The sequence below is a fragment of the Oncorhynchus mykiss genome, chromosome 16 (assembly GCF_057628025.1).
Source record: "Oncorhynchus mykiss isolate SJ-2025 chromosome 16, ASM5762802v1, whole genome shotgun sequence".
In the NCBI taxonomy this organism is placed as follows: domain Eukaryota; kingdom Metazoa; phylum Chordata; class Actinopteri; order Salmoniformes; family Salmonidae; genus Oncorhynchus; species Oncorhynchus mykiss.
Window position 1 is genome coordinate 2,882,501 of NC_143037.1, and position 20,924 is coordinate 2,903,424.

A 20,924-nucleotide genomic window follows, 5' to 3' on the forward strand; every position below is an offset into this window, starting at 1 on the left:
TTCCCTATAGAGTGTAACTACTTTTCACCAGAGCTGTATGGGATTCCCTATGTGCCTGGGTTAAAAGAAGTGCACCGCGTAGGGAATAGGGTGCAGTTTAGGAAGCATTGTGATTTACAAGGTAGAAACATGGAGCTAGCAGTATAGTTTGGATCCAACGAAGCCCTGATGGCACGCACTCGCTCACAGTCACCTTGATCTTTCTATTTAAAGGGACAGCGTAGAGCACCTTAGCATAGCAGGGTATAACTCCGGTACCCGGGCGGCTCTACACATCATAAATACACCCGACTACTATTACAGTGGGTTCAGTCAATCAAATGTATTCATGAAGCCCTCCTTACATCGACCGATGTCACAAAGTGCCGTACAGACGCCCAGCCGCCGTTGTCTTTACAGGGTTGTAAAGACACACAGACACCCAGCCTACCGTTGTCTTTACAGGGTTGTAAAGACATACAGACACCCAGCCTACTGTTGTCTTTACAGGGTTGTAAAGACATACAGACACCCAGCCGCCGTTGTCTTTACAGGGTTGTAAAGACATACAGAGAGCTCCTAGCGTTTCATTGAGATGTGTCTGTACTAGGGCCTAGAAGACGTCCAGTAAGATCATCGACTGTCATTGTCAGGTACTTCAGGTTCTACTGATGTAGTCAGACTAACATAACTATTGTCTTGCCTACTCTTATTCGGAATACTGGGTTCAAGGTTGTCCCCCCCCCCCCCCCTAAATTACTGACGTAAGCATTGGCCAGACTTTTTAATGTGGTTGTGTTTCTGACATTTTTTTTGTGGAAAGGGTCAACCTTTTCTCGTACCCTCCAACACCCACTAGCACAACACCGTCCAACTCCCTCTAGCACAACACCCACTAGCACAACACCCTCCAACACCCACTAGCACACCACCGTCCAACTCCCTCTAGCACAACACCGTCCAACACCCACTAGCACAACACCCACTAGCACAACACCCACTAGCACAACACCCACTAGCACAACACCCACTAGCACAACACCCTCCAACACCCACTAGCACAACACCCACTAGCACAACACCCACTAGCACAACTCCCACTAGCACAACACCGTCCAACACCCACTAGCACAACACCCACTAGCACAACACCCACTAGCACAACACCCACTAGCACAACACCCTCCAACACCCACTAGCACAACACCGTCCAACTCCCTCTAGCACAACACCCACTAGCACAACACCCTCCAACTCCCTCTAGCACAACACCCACTAGCACAACACCGTCCAACGCCCACTAGCACAACGCCCACTAGCACAACGCCCACTAGCACACCACCGTCCAACTCCCTCTAGCACAACGCCCACTAGCACAACACCCTCCAACACCCACTAGCACACCACCGTCCAACTCCCTCTAGCACAACGCCCACTAGCACAACACCCTCCAACACCCACTAGCACAACACCGTCCAACGCCCACTAGCACACCACCGTCCAACGCCCACTAGCACACCACCGTCCAACGCCCACTAGCACAACACCGTCCAACGCCCACTAGCACAACACCGTCCTACGCCCACTAGCACAACACCCTCCAACACCCACTAGCACAACACTGTCCAACGCCCACTAGCACAACACCGTCCAACGCCCACTAGCACAACGCCCACTAGCACAACACCGTCCTACGCTCACTAGCACAACACCGTCCAACGCTCACTAGCACAACACCGTCCAACGCCCACTAGCACAACACCGTCCTACGCCCACTAGCACAACACCGTCCAACGCTCACTAGCACAACACCGTCCAACGCCCACTAGCACAACACCGTCCTACGCCCACTAGCACAACACCGTCCAACGCCCACTAGCACAACACCGTCCTACGCCCACTAGCACAACACCGTCCTACGCCCACTAGCACAACACCGTCCTACGCCCACTAGCACAACACCGTCCTACGCCCACTAGCACAACACCGTCCTACGCTCACTAGCACAACACCGTCCTACGCCCACTAGCACAACACCGTCCTACGCCCACTAGCACAACACCGTCCAACGCCCACTAGCACAACACCGTCCAACGCCCACTAGCACAACACCGTCCTACGCCCACTAGCACAACACCGTCCAACTCCCTCTAGCACAACACCCACTAGCACAACACCGTCCAACGCCCACTAGCACAACGCCCACTAGCACAACACCCTCCAACACCCACTAGCACAACACCGTCCAACGCCCACTAGCACAACGCCCACTAGCACAACACCGTCCTACGCCCACTAGCACAACACCGTCCAACGGCCACTAGCACAACACCGTCCAACGCCCACTAGCACAACACCCTCCAACGCCCACTAGCACAACACCCTCCAACGCCCACTAGCACAACACCGTCCAACGCCCACTAGCACAACACCGTCCTACGCCCACTAGCACAACGCCCACTAGCACAACACCGTCCAACGCCCACTAGCACAACGCCCACTAGCACAACACCGTCCTACGCCCACTAGCACAACACCGTCCTACGCCCACTAGCACAACGCCCACTAGCACAACACCGTCCAACGCCCACTAGCACAACGCCCACTAGCACAACACCGTCCTACGCCCACTAGCACAACACCGTCCAACGCCCACTAGCACAACGCCCACTAGCACAACACCGTCCTACGCCCACTAGCACAACACCGTCCAACGCCCACTAGCACAACGCCCACTAGCACAACACCGTCCAACGCCCACTAGCACAACGCCCACTAGCACAACACCGTCCTACGCCCACTAGCACAACACCGTCCTACGCCCACTAGCACAACACCGTCCAACGCCCACTAGCACAACCATACAATAGACATAGAATAACTAGAATGGATATGACTAGAATCATATTAACTAAGATCTAGGATCGTTGTATTTCTATAATTACAACCCAGTCACTCACATGTTCCAGTGTGGTTCGGCCCGTGCTACCATGCTGCATAGACATAGAATAACTAGAATGGATATGGTACGTATCCGTCGGTCTATTTCTATGTTTACACCCCACCACCCCAGTTAGTCACATGTCCCAGACAAGTGTCGGTTGGTCGGTGTTATCACACTGCGGCTCGCTGTGTTTCGTAACCATGACGAAGGGGTCACCACAATATTAAATTGAACACTCATGTGCAAATATTGTTTCAGGTGGACTGACTGATGTTGAGTAGCGGGGTGATAAGGCACTGTTCTCTGAGTCTTAAATGGTACCCTGTTCCCTACATAGTGTACTACCTTCAACCAGAGCCCTATGGGCCTTTTTCCCCATGGTGCCTTGTCAAAAGCACTGCGCTATATAGGGAATAGGGAGACATTTGGAACTCAGACAGGGTGTTGTGATGTGGTTCCAGGAAAATCCCCGCTCCTTTATGTGAGGATAACTTCCTCAGGAGGAGAGGGAGAGGTAGGGAGAAAGAGGGAGAGGGAGGGAGGGGGTTAGAGAGAGAGAGGGGGGGGGGTTAGAGAGAGAGAGAGGGGTTTGGAGAGAGAGAGGGGGTTGGAGAGAGAGAGATAGGGTTAGAGAGAGAGGGGGTTGGAGAGAGAGAGAGAGAGAGAGATGGTTAGAGAGAATGAGGGAGGGAGGGACGGGGACAAGCGGACGGTCAACAATGCCTCGATGTCAGAGGTCCAGGGTCCTCAGTCAGTGGTGTCTGTCTGTCTGTCTGTCTGTCTGTCTGTCTGTCTGTCTGTCTGTCTGTCAGTCTCACTTGTTCATCTCACGTTCAGAAACATTCTGGCGTCTCCATGATCTCTGCAGTATGTTTTTACCGTAAGGCCTGTTTAGTGTCTCCATGATCTCTGCAGTATGTTTTTACCATAAGGCCTGTTTAGTGTCTCCATGATCTCTACAGTATGTTTTTACCGTAAGGCCTGTTTAGTGTCTCCATGATCTCTGCAGTATGTTTTTACCATAAGGCCTGTTTAGTGTCTCCATGATCTCTGCAGTATGTTTTTACCATAAGGCCTGTTTAGTGTCTCCATGATCTCTGCAGTATGTTTTTACCATAATGCCTGTTTAGCGTCTCCATGATCTCTTCAGGATATGGACTGGGGTTAATGAAGTCAGGTCTATGGGCTTTAAAGGGATACTTGGGGATTTTTGCATTTGAAGCCCTTTATCGACTTCCCCAGAGTTAGATAAACTTGTAATAACTGAGTGATGGAACTCGAATGGCAATCGTCCATTCACTACCAGTAAGAGACTGGCTACCCGGTAGGAGACTGGCTACCCGGTACGAGACTGGTTACCAGGTAGGAGAATGGCTACCCGGTAAGAGACTGGTTACCCGGTAGGAGACTGGCTACCCGGTAAGAGACTGGCTACCCGGTAAGAGACTGGCTACCCGGTAAGAGACTGGCTACCCGGTAGGAGACTGGCTACCCGTTGAGAATTGCTAATTTGCTAGCAAGAGCTTTGGGTACTTTTTTGCCTGTGAGGTAGTGCTGGTGCCAAAAGCACCCTATAAATTGGCTCAATAGGAACTTCCAGTGAACCACTCAAAATATATGGCTACTAGCCTTTTAACTAGGTTTTCATCCAATTGACGACATATTTTCATGCAAATAGTAGACCCCTGTGGCGGGCCGGGCGCAGTGCGCGCTAACCAGGCCGGGCGCAGTGCACGCTAACCAGGCCGGGCGCAGTGCACGCTAACCAGGCCGGGCGCAGTGCACGCTAACCAGGCTGGGCGCAGTGCACGCTAACCAGGCCGGGCGCAGTGCACGCTAACCAGGCCGGGCGCAGTGCACGCTAACCAGGCCGGGCGCAGTGCACGCTAACCAGGCCGGGGCGCAGTGCACGCTAACCAGGCCGGGGCGCAGTGCACGCTAACCAGGCCGGGGCGCAGTGCACGCTAACCAGGCCGGGCGCAGTGCACGCTAACCAGGCCGGGCGCAGTGCACGCTAACCAGGCCGGGCGCAGTGCACGCTAACCAGGCCGGGCGCAGTGCACGCTAACCAGGCCGGGCGCAGTGCACGCTAACCAGGCCGGGCGCAGTGCACGCTAACCAGGCCGGGCGCAGTGCACGCTAACCAGGCCGGGCGCAGTGCACGCTAACCAGGCCGGGCGCAGTGCACGCTAACCAGGCCGGGCGCAGTGCACGCTAACCAGGCCGGGCGCAGTGCACGCTAACCAGGCCGGGCGTAGTGCACGCTAACCAGGTCGCCAGGTGCACGGTGTTTCCTCCAACACACCCGGCTGGCTTCCGGGTTGGATGCGCGCTGTGTTAAGAAGCTACTACTAACAATTGGATACCACGAAATTGGGGGTAAACATTTTTTTTTTTAAATCTAAAGTTCAATGTGTTTCCATCGTATTCTCAACTCTACCGACAGTTTTGTCACAAAAACTGTTGCGTTAAATAGCAAATGTGCCTTCTCTGGTTTTGGGACGTGGATTCTAGCTCGTGGATTCTGCGCGTAGGCTAGTCTACAGGTATTGATCATCATGTCACCAGAACAACACCTTGATATTTATTGGAAAGCAGCATCAAGCTCATTACCGTGCACTTTCACCACCCTGTGAAGTTCATCATAACTTATTTCATCTGTAGCCTAATAAACTGCATGTATGGGGTGGCAGGGTAGCCTAGTGGTTAGAGCGTTGGACTAGTAACCGAAAGGTTGCAAGTTCAAATCCCCGAGCTGACAAGGTACAAATCTGTCGTTCTGCCCCTGAACAGGCAGTTGCAAGTTCAAATCCCCGAGCTGACAAGGTACAAATCTGTCGTTCTGCCCCTGAACAGGCAGTTAAACCCACTGTTCCTAGGCTGTCATTGAAAATAAGAATTTGTTCTTAACTGACTTGCCTTGTAAAATAACGGTAAAAAAAAACACACAACATAACGCGACTCAAGTTTGTTTTCAATATGGTGGTTATTATATCAAATCAACTCCTGAGAACGAATCGAAGCGGCCATCTCTGTCAGTGCCGGATGTGTTTTATACCAGTTGTCGTGGGAGTGGCAGTTGTCATGGGAGTGACCAGGAATTGTTCACAGACACAAAATGTTGAGGCTTTTAAGGCTTGTTTTCTGCAATCATAAAACCACTCATTTTTTGGTGTTGTCCATTCTTATCTAATGAAAAATGTCTCCATATCTACTGAATCAAGCTTGTAACGTTAGCACCGTGAACTTCAGAGGGGAAGGGAGCCTGAACGCACAGGCAAAATATTTTCAGCTTGCAGGCCGACACTGGAACAAGTTACTGAGTGAAAGAGTGAGGGCTTTGCATAGACACTTTGTTGCGTTTTGTTGTGGGCCTGGAACCGAAAAGAACATTATTAACCGGTTTCCCATGCTTTTAAAATAACGGTTCTCTTCCGGAACAGTATGGATCACTTTCGTTCCAGGTTCCATTTCTGTTCCTTGAAAATGTTGGTTATTTTCCGGTTTTCTGTTCTGTTCCCTGAACCTTGTTCTGACCCCTGCTTTTAAGACAGTGATGTTTGTGCCAAAAACATTTGTTAATAATCACCAGCAGTGGAAATAAAATAGAATGCCAACATTACTGGACTAGCAAACTGTCTGACTAACCTTTTCAGGAACTGCAGTATCCCTTGGGTGGCAGCAGCAGATGTTTTCCTAATCTTTATCCTGTGGAAAACACATTTATTAAATGAGTCAAAAGTATTGAAGTTAGGTTGATGCAGCCGTCTAGCTATCTATCTAGCTAGGCTACTCTAAAGCTATTGTTAGTTGTTTTGTTAGCTTTAGACTAGCCAAGCTAGATAGATAGCTATCTTTTAGTAGTTTTGCTATCTATCTATCTAGCTAGGCTAGTCTAAAGCTATCTTTAGTAGTTTGTTAGCTTGAGAGTAGCCTAGCTAGATAGATAGCTATCTTTAGTAGTTTTGTTAGCTATCTAGCTAGGCTAGTCTAAAGCTATCTTAAGTAGTTTTGTTAGCGTTAGACTAGCCTAGCTAGATAGCTTTAGACTAGCCTAGCTAGATAGCTATCTTAAGTAGTTTTGTTAGCTTTAGACTAGCCTAGCTAGATAGCTATCTTAAGTAGTTTTGTTAGCTATCTAGCTAGGCTAGTCTAAAGCTATCTTAAGTAGTTTTGTTAGCTATCTAGCTAGGCTAGTCTAAAGCTATCTTAAGTAGTTTTGTTAGCTTTAGACTAGCCTAGCTAGATAGATAGATAGCTATCTTTAGTAGTTTTGTTAGCTATCTATCTATCTAGCTAGGCTAGTCTAAAGCTAACAAAACTACTTAAGATAGCTTTAGACTAGCCTAGCTAGATAGATAGCTATCTTTAGTAGTTTTGTTAGCTAGCTCTAAATTGGATCATTACCGCTAAGTTTTATAGGACGACTTAACTGCTTTTATTAACTGCTTCTATTAACACATCTTGCATTCGCTCTCCTAGAGGAGGGTTTCCACTGGATAGCACAGCCACAGAGTCAGATTCCACAGAGAGGAGCGTGAGCAAAGAAAATAAACCAAATGCAGAGTCCAACAAAGAGGTGCTGGTGCATCATCCTCTAATTAGCATAATAATAAAAAATCTGCCAGTTTAATTTTTTTTCTTCATTGGATGCGTCTCAATCCACCTCATCCGCCGATTGTCACACTTCCTCATCCGCGGTGAAAGGTGACAGAGCTAGGAGAGGTGTTTGTCTGACCATGAAAGACCATTTTCACAAAGTCGTCTGTAACAACTCTCACGAACACGATGGTGTTCTCCGTTTTGTTCTATAACCGACACAAATATCTCGGGACTCGTCTGACGTCGGTACGGTCCAATCTACCAACTTCTGTCTGCAGCGTCCCAATGGTTTGGGGGCAACACACGTGTTTCGTTCAAGGTCCCCCGGTACCAGTTGAAAAAACGAGGGGTTAAAAAAATATTTGTCCTAATCTTTCTCATATCTTTAAGAGGACAGACACTTCAGAACAAACTTTATTTCGATTGTTTGTTTTTTTGGGGATTATCTGTTGTTCCATGTAGTGAATCTGTTATTCAATGCGTTTGTATGGGCTAATAACAGCAAGGCCAAGTACAAATCTACCTCAAATTATTTTGTGTATATTTTTTGACACCAAGAGGTCTTAAAATACTAAATAAAATAGCACGTTTATCCTTGGTATCACCTTCTTTAAAACAATTCCATATAGTTTAGTAGAACCTCCCGCCCACTGGCGTTACACTCTGTTTGGTTAAAACACTACAGACTACCCTCCTGCCAGAGAAAAGGGTTTAATTTACAGTTACTATAATCACCATGAACCCATGATAAAACCTTTAGAAACGCTTACTGTAAAGCTTATTGTAAAATGCATCTTTAAACATAACAGACTACCCTACTGCCACAGAAAGGGTTTAATTTACAGTTAATATAATCATTATGAAACCCTTACTGTAAAGCTTATTGTAAAATGTATCTTTAAACATAACAGACTACCCTACTGCCACAGAAAGGGTTTAATTTACAGTTAATATAATCATTATGAAACCCTTACTGTAAAGCTTATTGTAAAATGTATCTTTAAACATAACAGACTACCCTACTGCCACAGAAAGGTTTTAATTATCTACTAATGAACCCTTCATACAGGAAGCATTTATTGTAAAACATTGTGGACTACAGCTGTGTACATAACATCCTATTTCCTATATAAATAGGGTACAGGGTACCATTATGGACTACATTCCTGCCCTAGAAACCAAGGGGCCACTCTTCCCCCAAGGAGTCACACTGTTTGGAGGGAAACCAAAACATGACTGTAGGCTTATCATGAGATCAAGTCCTCATCCCAAATGGCACCCTATTCCCTATATAATGCAGTAATTTTACTACCAGAGCCCTGGTCTAAAGTAGTGCACTATCTAGGGAATAGGGTGCCATAGGGCTTTGGTCAAACGTAGTCCCCTTTATAGGGAATAGGGTGCCATAGGGCTCTGGTCTAAAGTAGTGCTCTATACAGGGAACAGGGTGCCATTTGGGAAGCAGACCACTCTCTGGGACGCAAGCCAAAACCAACTCTGCTCGACGCAGGACACTGTAAAGATGGAGCAACAGCTGATGTCTCCAGTCACGCCGTACACACACACACACACACACACACACATTTTGTTCTTCTATCCTTGTTGGGGCCTAAAATTCATTTCCATTCACAATCTTATTTTCCCTAACCCATAACCCTGACCTTAACCCTAAACCTAATTCTTAACCCTAAACTTAACCCCTAACCATAACCCTGACCTTGGTTGCTGGTTACCTCCAGACGCTTGGAATTCAGGCCAATATTTTTTTCTAACGGTCTGAAAGTCTTTTAGGTGACTTTTATGGTATAGTGGCCAGACGGAAGCCACTCCTCACTAAAAGGTACCTACCATAAAGGCCTGACTAGGGTGCTGCAGAGATGGTTGTCCTTCTGGAAGGATCTTCCATCTCTACAGAGGAACTCTGGAGCTCTGTCAGAGTGACCATCAGGTTCTTGGACACCTCCCTGACCAAGGCTCTTCTCCCCCCTGATTGGTCAGTTTGTCCGGGGCGACCGGCTCTAGGAATAGTCTTGGTGGTTCAAACTTCTCCCATTTTTAAGAATGACGGAGGCCACTGTGTCTATTTGGACCTTCAATTCTGCAGACATTTTGTTTTGTTACACAACCCCAGATCTGTGCCTCGATTACAATCCTGTCTCTGAGCTTTACGCAGGACACTCCTAAATGAATCCTCAACGTGAAATATCCATTTCGGTCTGTGGCGTTGTTTCCCCCCACGGCGCTGTGCGGGCCGAGCATGTCCCTGTAGTACCACAACACAGCTGGTAGAAGAAATATCGCGCAAAATTGATTTATAACATTGCGGATTAAGTACATTTGCGTGCACTACATCTTTACGTCTCACTATACTGAGATCACGTATCTCGCATGTTAGCTAATCTATCTCCTAACCTTAAACCGCTAACCTTAACCGTTTAACCGAACGCCCCTAGCCTAGCTAATGTTAGCCGGCTAGCTAACGTTAGCCGGCTAGCTAACGTTAGCCACAACAAATTGAAAATGCGTAACGTACAGTGCCTTGCGAAAGTATTTGGCCCCCTTGAACTTTGTGACCTTTTGCCACATTTCAGGCTTCAAACATAAAGATATAAAACTGTATTTTTTTGTGAAGAATCAACAACAAGTGGGACACAATCATGAAGTGGAACGACATTTATTGGATATTTCAAACTTTTTTAACAAATCAAAAACTGAAGAATTGGGCGTGCAAAATGATTCAGCCCCCTTAAGTTAATACTTTGTAGCGCACCTTTTGCTGCGATTACAGCTGTAAGTCGCTTGGGGTATGTCTCTCAGTTTTGCACATCGAGAGACTGACATTTTTTCACATTCCTCCTTGCAAAACAGCTCGAGCTCAGTGAGGTTGGATGGAGAGCATTTGTGAACAGCAGTTTTCAGTTCTTTCCACAGATTCTCGATTGGATTCAGGTCTGGACTTTGACTTGGCCATTCTAACACCTGGATATGTTTATTTTTGAACCATTCCATTGTAGATTTTGCTTTATGTTTTGGATCATTGTCTTGTTGGAAGACAAATCTCCGTCCCAGTCTCAGGTCTTTTGCAGACTCCATCAGGTTTTCTTCCAGAATGGTCCTGTATTTGGCTCCATCCATCTTCCCATCAATTTTAACCATCTTCCCTGTCCCTGCTGAAGAAAAGCAGGCCCAAACCATGATGCTGCCACCACCATGTTTGACAGTGGGGATGGTGTGTTCAGTGTGATGAGCTGTGTTGCTTTTACGCCAAACATAACGTTTTGCATTGTTGCCAAAAAGTTCAATTTTGGTTTCATCTGACCAGAGCACCTTCTTCCACATGTTTGGTGTGTCTCCCAGGTGGCTTGTGGCAAACTTTAAATGACACTTTTTATGGATATCTTTAAGAAATGGCTTTCTTCTTGCCACTCTTCCATAAAGGCCAGATTTGTGCAATATACGACTGATTGTTGTCCTATGGACAGAGTCTCCCACCTCAGCTGTAGATCTCTGCAGTTCATCCAGAGTGATCATGGGCCTCTTGGCTGCATCTCTGATCAGTCTTCTCCTTGTATGAGCTGAAAGTTTAGAGGGACGGCCAGGTCTTGGTAGATTTGCAGTGGTCTGATACTCCTTCCATTTCAATATTATTGCTTGCACAGTGCTCCTTGGGATGTTTAAAGCTTGGGAAATCTTTTTGTATCCAAATCCGGCTTTAAACTTCTTCACAACAGTATCTCGGACCTGCCTGGTGTGTTCCTTGTTCTTCATGATGCTCTCTGCGCTTTTAACGGACCTCTGAGACTATCACAGTGCAGGTGCATTTATACGGAGACTTGATTACACACAGGTGGATTGTATTTATCATCATTAGTCATTTAGGTCAACATTGGATCATTCAGAGATCCTCACTGAACTTCTGGAGAGAGTTTGCTGCACTGAAAGTAAAGGGGCTGAATAATTTTGCACGCCCAATTTTTCAGTTTTTGATTTGTTAAAAAAGTTTGAAATATCCAATAAATGTTGTTCCACTTCATGATTGTGTCCCACTTGTTGTTGATTCTTCACAAAAAAATACAGTTTTATATCTTTATGTTTGAAGCCTGAAATGTGGCAAAAGGTCGCAAAGTTCAAGGGGGCCGAATACTTTCGCAAGGCACTGTATACATATTGCAAATTGATAGGCTATTGTACGAATTGTAATTTGTACCATATGCAAATTGGATGATAGACATCACAAATGAATACATACCATACGAAACTTGGATATCGTCCTTTATCGGCCCTGTGGTACAGCGTAGTAAGTAGCATAGTCATCTACGACTTAGGAAATGTGCCACGTCGACATTAAATACATTAAAAGAGACACATTTTGAATTAATCACAACTTCTTTCGAATGTGAACATGTGCAACCTTGCATCAACATAGCTGAAGGACAAACGTGGTTGTACATAATTCTCTATGCAAAAAAGGTATGCTTAGAACCACCAAAACATGTTTTTAAAATTAAATACAGTTTCTGGAGAACGAAGGAGAGTTGAACCAAAATAATAAACAGAACGTCACTCTGGGCCCTGCAATATTCCTGGATAAGTCACTCTGGGCCCTGCAATATTCATGGATAAGTCACTTTGGGCCCTGCAATATTCATGGATAAGTCACTCTGGGCCCTGCAATATGCATGGATAAGTCACTCTGGGCCCTGCAATATGCATGGATAAGTCATTCTGGGCCCTGCAATATTCATGGATAAGTCACTCTGGGCCCTGCAATATTCATGGATAAGTCACTCTGGGCCCTGCAATATTCATGGATAAGTCACTCTGGGCCCTGCAATATGCATGGATAAGTCATTCTGGGCCCTGCAATATTCATGGATAAGTCACTCTGGGCCCTGCAATATTCATGGATAAGTCACTCTGGGCCCTGCAATATGCATGGATAAGTCACTCTGGGCCCTGCAATATGCATGGATAAGTCATTCTGGGCCCTGCAATATTCATGGATAAGTTGTTCTGGGCCCTGCAATATTCATGGATAAGTCGTTCTGGGCCCTGCAATATTCATGGATAAGTCACTCTGGGCCCTGCAATATTCATGGATAAGTCACTCTGGGCCCTGCAATATTCATGGATAAGTCACTCTGGGCCATGCAATATTCATGGATAAGTCACTCTGGGCCATGCAATATTCATGGATAAGTCACTGTGAACCCTGCAATATTCATGGATAAGTCACTCTGGGCCCTGCAATATTCATGGATAAGTCACTCTGGGCCCTGCAATATTCATGGATAAGTCACTGGGCCCTGCAATATTTATGGATAAGTCACTCTGGGCCCTGCAGTAATGAGATAAATTACACTTTCTGTCTCCTACAAATGAACTCAGGTGTTCATTGGTGAGACTGGTGCAGGTGAGACTGGTGCAGGTGTTCATCGGTGAGACTGGTGCAGGTGTTCATCGGTGAGACTGGTGCAGGTGTTCATTGGTGAGACTGGTGCAGGTGTTCATTGGTGAGACTGGTGCAGGTGTTCGTCGGTGAGACTGGTGCAGGGGTTCGTCGGTGAGCCTGGTGCAGGGGTTCGTCGGTGAGCCTGGTGCAGGGGTTCGTCGGTGAGCCTGGTGCAGGGGTTCGTCGGTGAGCCTGGTGCAGGGGTTCGTCGGTGAGCCTGGTGCAGGGGTTCGTCGGTGAGCCTGGTGCAGGGGTTCGTCGGTGAGCCTGGTGCAGGGGTTCGTCGGTGAGCCTGGTGCAGGGGTGTACGTGGAAGCTGTACGTGGAACCAAACATGTTCAGGATGTATAGTGCTCAGTTTCTTGAGAACAGGGACATCAGCTGCAGGCACCATCTCTTTTTTTCCCCAGGAAGTGACATGGTCACGGTCACCAGCCTGCTCCTTCAAAGACACATTTGCCTTGCAGCTCAATCAACTCCATCTGCTGCGATGTAACATCTACCCATCTGAAGATCTGTTTTACTTCTTCTAACCTGTGATGTCATCAAAGTGAGCCTTGAAGTTATCCATCAGATTCTGGATGAAATCAACATGGTTTGGGGAAACATCTTTGTCTCCCTGCTTTTGCTCCAGATGTTTGAGGATGTGGAGAAGAAGTTTTCCCTGGGGATCATTCTTGAAAAGCTAAATTTTCTTCTGGAATGGCCGGATTACTGTTATCATATCACACACTGTGTTGTCTCGTCCCTGCAGCTTGACGTTCAATTGATTTAGGGTGTGATGTAATGTCTGCCAAAAATTCAGCTGTTTCCAACTTCTCATATTCCAAAAACTCTGAAAACTGAGTTGCCTTGTCACTCAATTTGCTCTGATGAGAAAGCTTTGATTTCCTCCTGAATGGCCCGAAAGTGTTCCAAAACCCTGTCTTGCTGAGCCTTCTGACATTGTTGTGCATTGTAGGTCATCAACTGGCATTGGCGTCTGTCACAACTTTCTGACATTGTTGTGCAGGTCATCAACTGGCATTGGCGTCTGTCAGAACTTTCTCGTAGCAGACGGTGTTGAAGGGGTGATGTTGCTCTCAAAAAGTTGATCCGTTTCATCATCGTTGTCATGACCTCGGAATACTCGTTTCCCGGACTGGCACTCGGGACAGATTGGTGGATGATGCAGTGGTAAGATGTCAGCTCCGAGTGGTCCTCTTTCAAATGTGCAACCAGTCCCCTCCCTCTTCCTGTAGGGTGCAACTAGTCCCCTCCCTCTTCCTGTAGGGTGCAACCAGTCCCCTCCCTCTTCCTGTAGGGTTCAACCAGTCCCCTCCATCTTCCTGTAGGGTTCAACCAGTCCCCTCCCTCTTCCTATCATGGCTGGAGCTCCATCTGTGGTTATGGAGACCACTGACTTCAGATCTTGGCCCCTTTTTGTCAGCATTCCTTTGATGGTCTCATGGATATCCTCTCCCTGTGTGTGTGTCTGTGCTTCTAGATGTGTTAAGGCCAACAGCTCCTCACAGAATTCCTTTTTTGTTTTCGTTATAAAATCTGACAAACACCAGAAGCTGGGCATTATCATTGTTATCTTTTGATTCATCCACAGCGAATGAAATGCATGGTGCATTCTGAATGCCCTCATCAAGTTGTGAAGTTAAATGTTCAGCTGATATTTCATTTCTCCTCATTGCTGTGAATCTGACTGGAATCTGTTTGATGTTTTCCATGAGCTCATATTTTTGTTTACCTTCGAGCAAGGTGTCAAGCCACTTCCCACAGTATTTTACCATCTCAGCTTCTAAATGTTTGTATTTTTTTTGGTGTATTCCCACAACCCAAGCTTTTCCTCAGTGAACACTCCATTGCAGGTTGTTGGGCAGTCAGGGAATTTGACAAGGACTTTGGTGGACCTCTCCTATTGTTTGGACCTCGTTTGGTCTCACCTCCGTGTTCAGGGGGATACGTCTGATCCAATTTACTATGCCTGGCGTCATAATGCAGTTTAACATGGGCGCTCTTCACCAGAGCTACAGACTCACTGCATCAGGCACGTTGGTTTTGTTGCGTGGAGAATGAGTAAACACTGTTCCGTCCACTCGTCTTTGAATATGCAGTTTTCAGAGTCAACTTTTCTTATTTTTTTTGGAACAAGCCATATTAACAAAGATACTGATAACTACCCTCCTATCTGTGTAGTTAACAGTTGATAACAACACTCCTATCTGTGTAGTTAACAGTTGATAACAACACTCCTATCTGTGTAGTTAACAGTTGATAACAACACTCCTATCTGTGTAGTTAACAGTTGATAACAACACTCCTATCTGTGTAGTTAACAGTTGATAACAACACTCCTATCTGTGTAGTTAACAGTTGATAACAACACTCCTATCTGTGTAGTTAACAGTTGATAACAACACTCCTATCTGTGTAGTTAACAGTTGAACACTACACTCCTATCTGTGTAGTTAACAGTTGATAACAACACTCCTATCTGTGTAGTTAACAGTTGAACACTACACTCCTATCTGTGTAGTTAACAGTTGATAACAACACTCCTATCTGTGTAGTTAACAGTTGATAACAACACTCCTATCTGTGTAGTTAACAGTTGATAACAACACTCCTATCTGTGTAGTTAACAGTTGATAACAACACTCCTATCTGTGTAGTTAACAGTTGATAACAACACTCCTATCTGTGTAGTTAACAGTTGATAACAACACTCCTATCTGTGTAGTTAACAGTTGATAACAACACTCCTATCTGTGTAGTTAACAGTTGAACAGCAGTCAAATCTTTCTGTTTCTTTCTGCCTGCTTGTCCCAAGGTTCCGCGTAAGATATTTGGATGGATGTGATTGGGTAAGATGCGGCCTCTTGTATTTGCAAATAACCACACGATTGGATTAGACGGGGCAATAGTAGAGGTGGACGTTGCTTTGAGAGAGAAAGAGAGGTTGCTGAGTTAGAGGCCACTGCACACGGTTGGATTAGACAGGGCAATAGTAGAGGTGGACGTTGCTTTGAGAGAGAAAGAGAGGTTGCTGAGTTAGAGGCCACTGCACACGGTTGGATTAGACAGGGCAATAGTAGAGGTGGACGTTGCTTTGAGAGAGAAAGAGAGGTTGCTGAGTTAGAGGCCACTGCACACGGTTGGATTAGACGGGGCAATAGTAGAGGTGGACGTTGCTTTGAGAGAGAAAGAGAGATTGCTGAGTTAGAGGCCACTGCACACGATTGGATTAGACGGGGCAATAGTAGAGGTGGACGTTGCTTTGAGAGAGAAAGAGAGGTTGCTGAGTTAGAGGCCACTGCACACGGTTGGATTAGACAGGGCAATAGTAGAGGTGGACGTTGCTTTGAGAGAGAAAGAGAGGTTGCTGAGTTAGAGGCCACTGCACACGGTTGGATTAGACAGGGCAATAGTAGAGGTGGACATTGCTTTGAGAGAGAAAGAGAGGTTGCTGAGTTAGAGGCCACTGCACACGGTTGGATTAGACAGGGCAATAGTAGAGGTGGACGTTGCTTTGAGAGAGAAAGAGAGGTTGCTGAGTTAGAGGCCACTGCACACGGTTGGATTAGACAGGGCAATAGTAGAGGTGGACGTTGCTTTGAGAGAGAAAGAGAGGTTGCTGAGTTAGAGGCCACTGCACACGGTTGGATTAGACAGGGCAATAGTAGAGGTGGACATTGCTTTGAGAGAGAAAGAGAGGTTGCTGAGTTAGAGGCCACTGCACACGGTTGTTTTTTTATTTTATTTTTAAAGCAGTGTAAAAAATAAAATAAAAATAAATAAACGCAATGTTGTCCGGATTGACCCTTCTCTGGGTCCAGACTTGGACCGCGGTCCGCCAGTTGAGTTTGGCTGGCGGTTCAAGTTACCGCTTGTGGATCAGAAAATTGCGGGTTCGCCTCCCGGAGGAGATATTTTTCCGCCATTCTTTCGTTTATAGTTTTATAGACAAGTACAAACATAACTTTAAGCTAAAATTATTGCGACATAGGTCATGTATTGTCCATTGATCAGCACAGCAATTGATAAAACAGGACCATGTTTGAAACCCAAGTGGTTCTGAGCACATGTCGACGTTCGACAGATAAGCTAACAGAGCCTGTCTGCATTCCTGATTTCTCCTCTACTGTGTTCAACACACCACCACCTGTTATGCTGGGCACCTACTGACCAATATAGGATGTAGGATATATATAGGATGATCAATATAGGATGTTGTTATGTTTGTTTTGTTTTTTCCCAAGGACATGTTTGTCTAAAATAAAGGTTTAAAGGAATACAGGCACAACATTACGACAAAACGGCTCAATCAAGCATACAAGCAAAGCTTGCTTTCATAAAAAAAAATATGTAAAGCATGAAAAGGTAGCGTAACGGGATGATGTCCTACTGTGTTGTTTGAAGAATCCAATACTTTATCTTGTATGTGGAACAAATCACACTATTGTGGGGGCACCTCCTCTAAGAGTCTGCGTTAGGCTGTTTGAGAAGGTTTGAATCCTAAACAACCTGCCTACACATAGTCTGAAGTACAATACCAACATAGCTTCTGTAGTAGGTCAATGCTGTATGCTGGGAAACCTTGGTAGAGCATGGGTGGAATCGGCATTGTGGTGCTCATGTGAGTTTCTTTTATTTTTCAGCTTTAAACCAACGACTATTCTCACTTAACATAGTTTTTTTTATTTTTTTAAATCTTATACCTGCTTGTTTTCTTTCACAGGGCAAAGAGTTAGCCTGGTGGCCAACTTCGTGAAGAGACATTTCAACCTGTGGTGTATTGTCAAGCATCAGTATGGAGGTTGGTAATCACCTAGTTTATACCTGCAGTGTATTGTCAAGCATCAGTATGGTAGGTATTCACGTATATTATACCCAGGAAAATAAGCAGTACAGGGGACACTGGTAGGTATCAGGGCTGGAGTCAATTTAAGAAGCAGTACAGTGGACACTGGTAGGTAATGGGGTTGGGGTCAATTTAAGAATCAGTACAAGGGACACTGGTAGGTATCAGGGCTGGAGTCAATTTAAGAAGCAGTACAGGGGACACTGGTAGGTAACGGGGTTGGGGCCAATTTAAGAATCAGTACAAGGGACACTGGTAGGTAACGGGGTTGGGGCCAATTTAAGAATCAGTACAAGGGACACTGGTAGGTAACGGGGTTGGGGCCAATTTAAGAATCAGTACAAGGGACACTGGTAGGTAACGGGGTTGGGGTCAATTTAAGAAGCAGTACAGTGGACACTGGTAGGTAACAGGGTTGGGGCCAATTTAAGAATCAGTACAAGGGACACTGGTAGGAATCAGGGTTGGGGTCAATTTAAGAAGCAGTACAGTGGACACTGGTAGGTAACGGGGTTGGGGCCAATTTAAGAATCAGTACAAGGGACACTGGTAGGTAATCAGGGTTGGGGTCAATTTAAGAAGCAGTACAAGGGACACTGGTAGGTAACGGGGTTGGGGTCAAACTTCATTTCAATTCAGGAAGCGCACTGAAATTCCTGTTCTCCAATGTTTTTCAATGAGGACAATTTGGAATTGAAATGGAATTTGGTTTACTTTTTGAATTGACTGGAATTGAACATGGTTTTGACCTTAACTCTGGAAAGTATATTACATCATGTTCGAGAGGGTCGCCTCTTCTGTTGTGTCCATCTCCCTTCTGTTTCCGTCTCAGCACTGCAGTCCATGTAAGGGAGCCTTGTCTGAGCCAGAGCGGCCCGTAGTACACCCCCTGGACAGGACTCTAGTTCAGTTCAAGCAAACCCGTAATTTGCATTGCTTCAGTGCTGACTTGAAAGTATACCATGTGTATATTGAAAGAGTTCAGAAGAGGATGCTTGTACGTGCCCTTAAAGACCCTTGAACTCATAAATCATCTTTATGTACAGTTCCATTCAAAAGTTTGGACACACCTACTCATTCAAGGGTTTTTCTTTATTTTTTAAAATGTTCTACATTGTAGAATAGTAGTGAAGAAATCAAAACTATGAAATAACACATATGGAATCATGTAGTAACCAAAACAGTGATAAACAAATCAAAATATATTTTAGACCCTTTGCCTTGATGACAGCTTTGCACACTCTTGGCATTCTGTCAACCAGCTTCATGAAGAATTATTATTCAACAGTCTTGAAGGAGTTTTATATATATATATATATATATATATATATATATATATATATATATATATATATATATATGCTGAGCACTTGTTGGATGCTTTTCCTTCACTCTGCGATCCAACTCATCCCAAACTCTCAATTGGCTTGAGGTTGGGTGATTGTGGAGGCCAGGTCATCTGATGCAGCACTCCATCATGCTCCTTCTTGGTCAAATAGCCCTTACACAGCCTGGAGGTGTGTGTTGGGTCATTGTCCTGTTGAAAAACAAATGATAGTCCCACTAAACACTAACCAGATGGGATGGCATATCGCTGCATAATACTGTGGAAGCCATGCTGGTTAACTGTGCCTTGAATTCTAAATAAATCCCACAGTGTCACCAGCAAAGCACCATCACACCTCCTCCTCCATGCTTCACGGTGGGAACCACACATGCAGAGATCATCCGTTCACCTACTCTGCGTCTCACAAAGACACAGCGGTTGGAACCAAAAATCTAAAATTTGGACTCCAGACCAAAGGACAAATTTCCACCAGTCTAATGTCCATTCCTTGTGTTGCTTGGCCCATGGAAGTCTCTTCTTCTTATTGATGTCCTTTAGTAGAGGTTTCTTTACACCAATTCGACCATGAAGGCCTGATTCACGCAGTCTCCTCTGAACAGATGATGTTGAAATGTGTCTTTATTTGAACTCTGTGAAGCGTTTATTTGGGCTGCCATCTGAGATGGTGGTATCTATAATGAACTGATCCTCTGCAGCAGAGGAACCTCTGGGTCTTCCTTTCCTGTGGCGGTCCTCATGAGAGCCAGTTTCATCATAGCGCTTGATGGTTTTTTCGACCGCACTTGAAGAAACTTTAGAAGTTCTTGACATTTTCTGTATTGACTGACCTTCATGTCTTAAAGTAGTGATGGACTGTAGTTTCTCTTTGCTTATTTGAGCTGTTCTTGCCATAATATGGACTTGGTATTTCACCAAATAGGGCTATCTTCTGTATACCACCCCTACCTTGTTACAACACACCTGACTGGCTACGTTGTGATTGGCTCAAACACATTAAGAAGGAAAGAAATTCCACAAATGTATTTTTAACAAGGCACACCTATTCATTGGGGGGCTCCCGAGTGACACAGCGGTCTAAGGCACTGCATCTCAGTGCTAGAAGCGTCACTACAGACCTGGTTTGATTCCAGGCTGTATCACAACCGGCCGTGATTGGGAGTCCCATAGGGCGGCGCATAATTGGCCCAGCGTCGTCCGGGTTATGGCTTGTCCGGAGTTGGCCGTCATTGCAAATAAGAATTTGTTCCAAACTGACTTGCCTAGTTAAATAAACGTTTAAATAAATTAAATAATATACAAGTTGAAATGCATTCCAGATGACTACCTCATGAAGCTGGTTGAGAGAATGCCAAGAGTGTGCAAAGCTGTCATCAAGGCAAAGGGTGGCTACTTTGAAGAATCTAAAATATTAAATATATTTTGTTTTATTTATCACTTTTTTGGTTACTACATGATTCCATATGTGTTATTTCATAGTTTTGATGTCTTCACTATTATTCTACAATGTAGAAAATAATAAAAAATCCCTTGAATGAGTAGGTGTGTCCAAATGTTTGACTGGTGCTGTATGTGCTTATGCAAAGCAGTGAGTCCACACAATCTACCTTTTAAAAGGTCTCTCCTTCACTTGTTTTAACATCCTGACCCTACCTGCTATGGCCATGTGCACGCTTGAGAACATCCTGCTGTTAGGTTTGTCTCTGGAGGGTCTCCTTAATCTGCCGTTGTTTGTCCCTGGAGGGCCTCC

At 45.5% G+C, this 20,924-nt stretch overlaps 1 protein-coding gene and 1 long non-coding RNA gene across 6 annotated transcripts in view; one reads left to right on the forward strand and one right to left on the reverse strand.

Annotated features, from left to right (window-relative positions):
• LOC149976526 (uncharacterized) overlaps positions 1-20,924 on the reverse strand; it is a 206,188-nt gene that overhangs the window by 163,514 nt on the left and 21,750 nt on the right. The window lies entirely within an intron of this gene.
• slx4ip (SLX4 interacting protein) overlaps positions 1-20,924 on the forward strand; it is a 124,623-nt gene that overhangs the window by 55,893 nt on the left and 47,806 nt on the right. For all 5 annotated transcript variants that reach the window (XR_016487084.1, XR_016487083.1, XM_036945974.2 and 2 more), the window contains exon 5: positions 17,707-17,784. Coding sequence is in view for 3 of the 5 variants with exons in the window: in XM_036945974.2 (XP_036801869.2) it covers positions 17,707-17,784 (78 nt within the window). In the remaining 2 variants the exon portion in view is untranslated. The remainder of the gene's footprint in view (positions 1-17,706; positions 17,785-20,924) is intronic.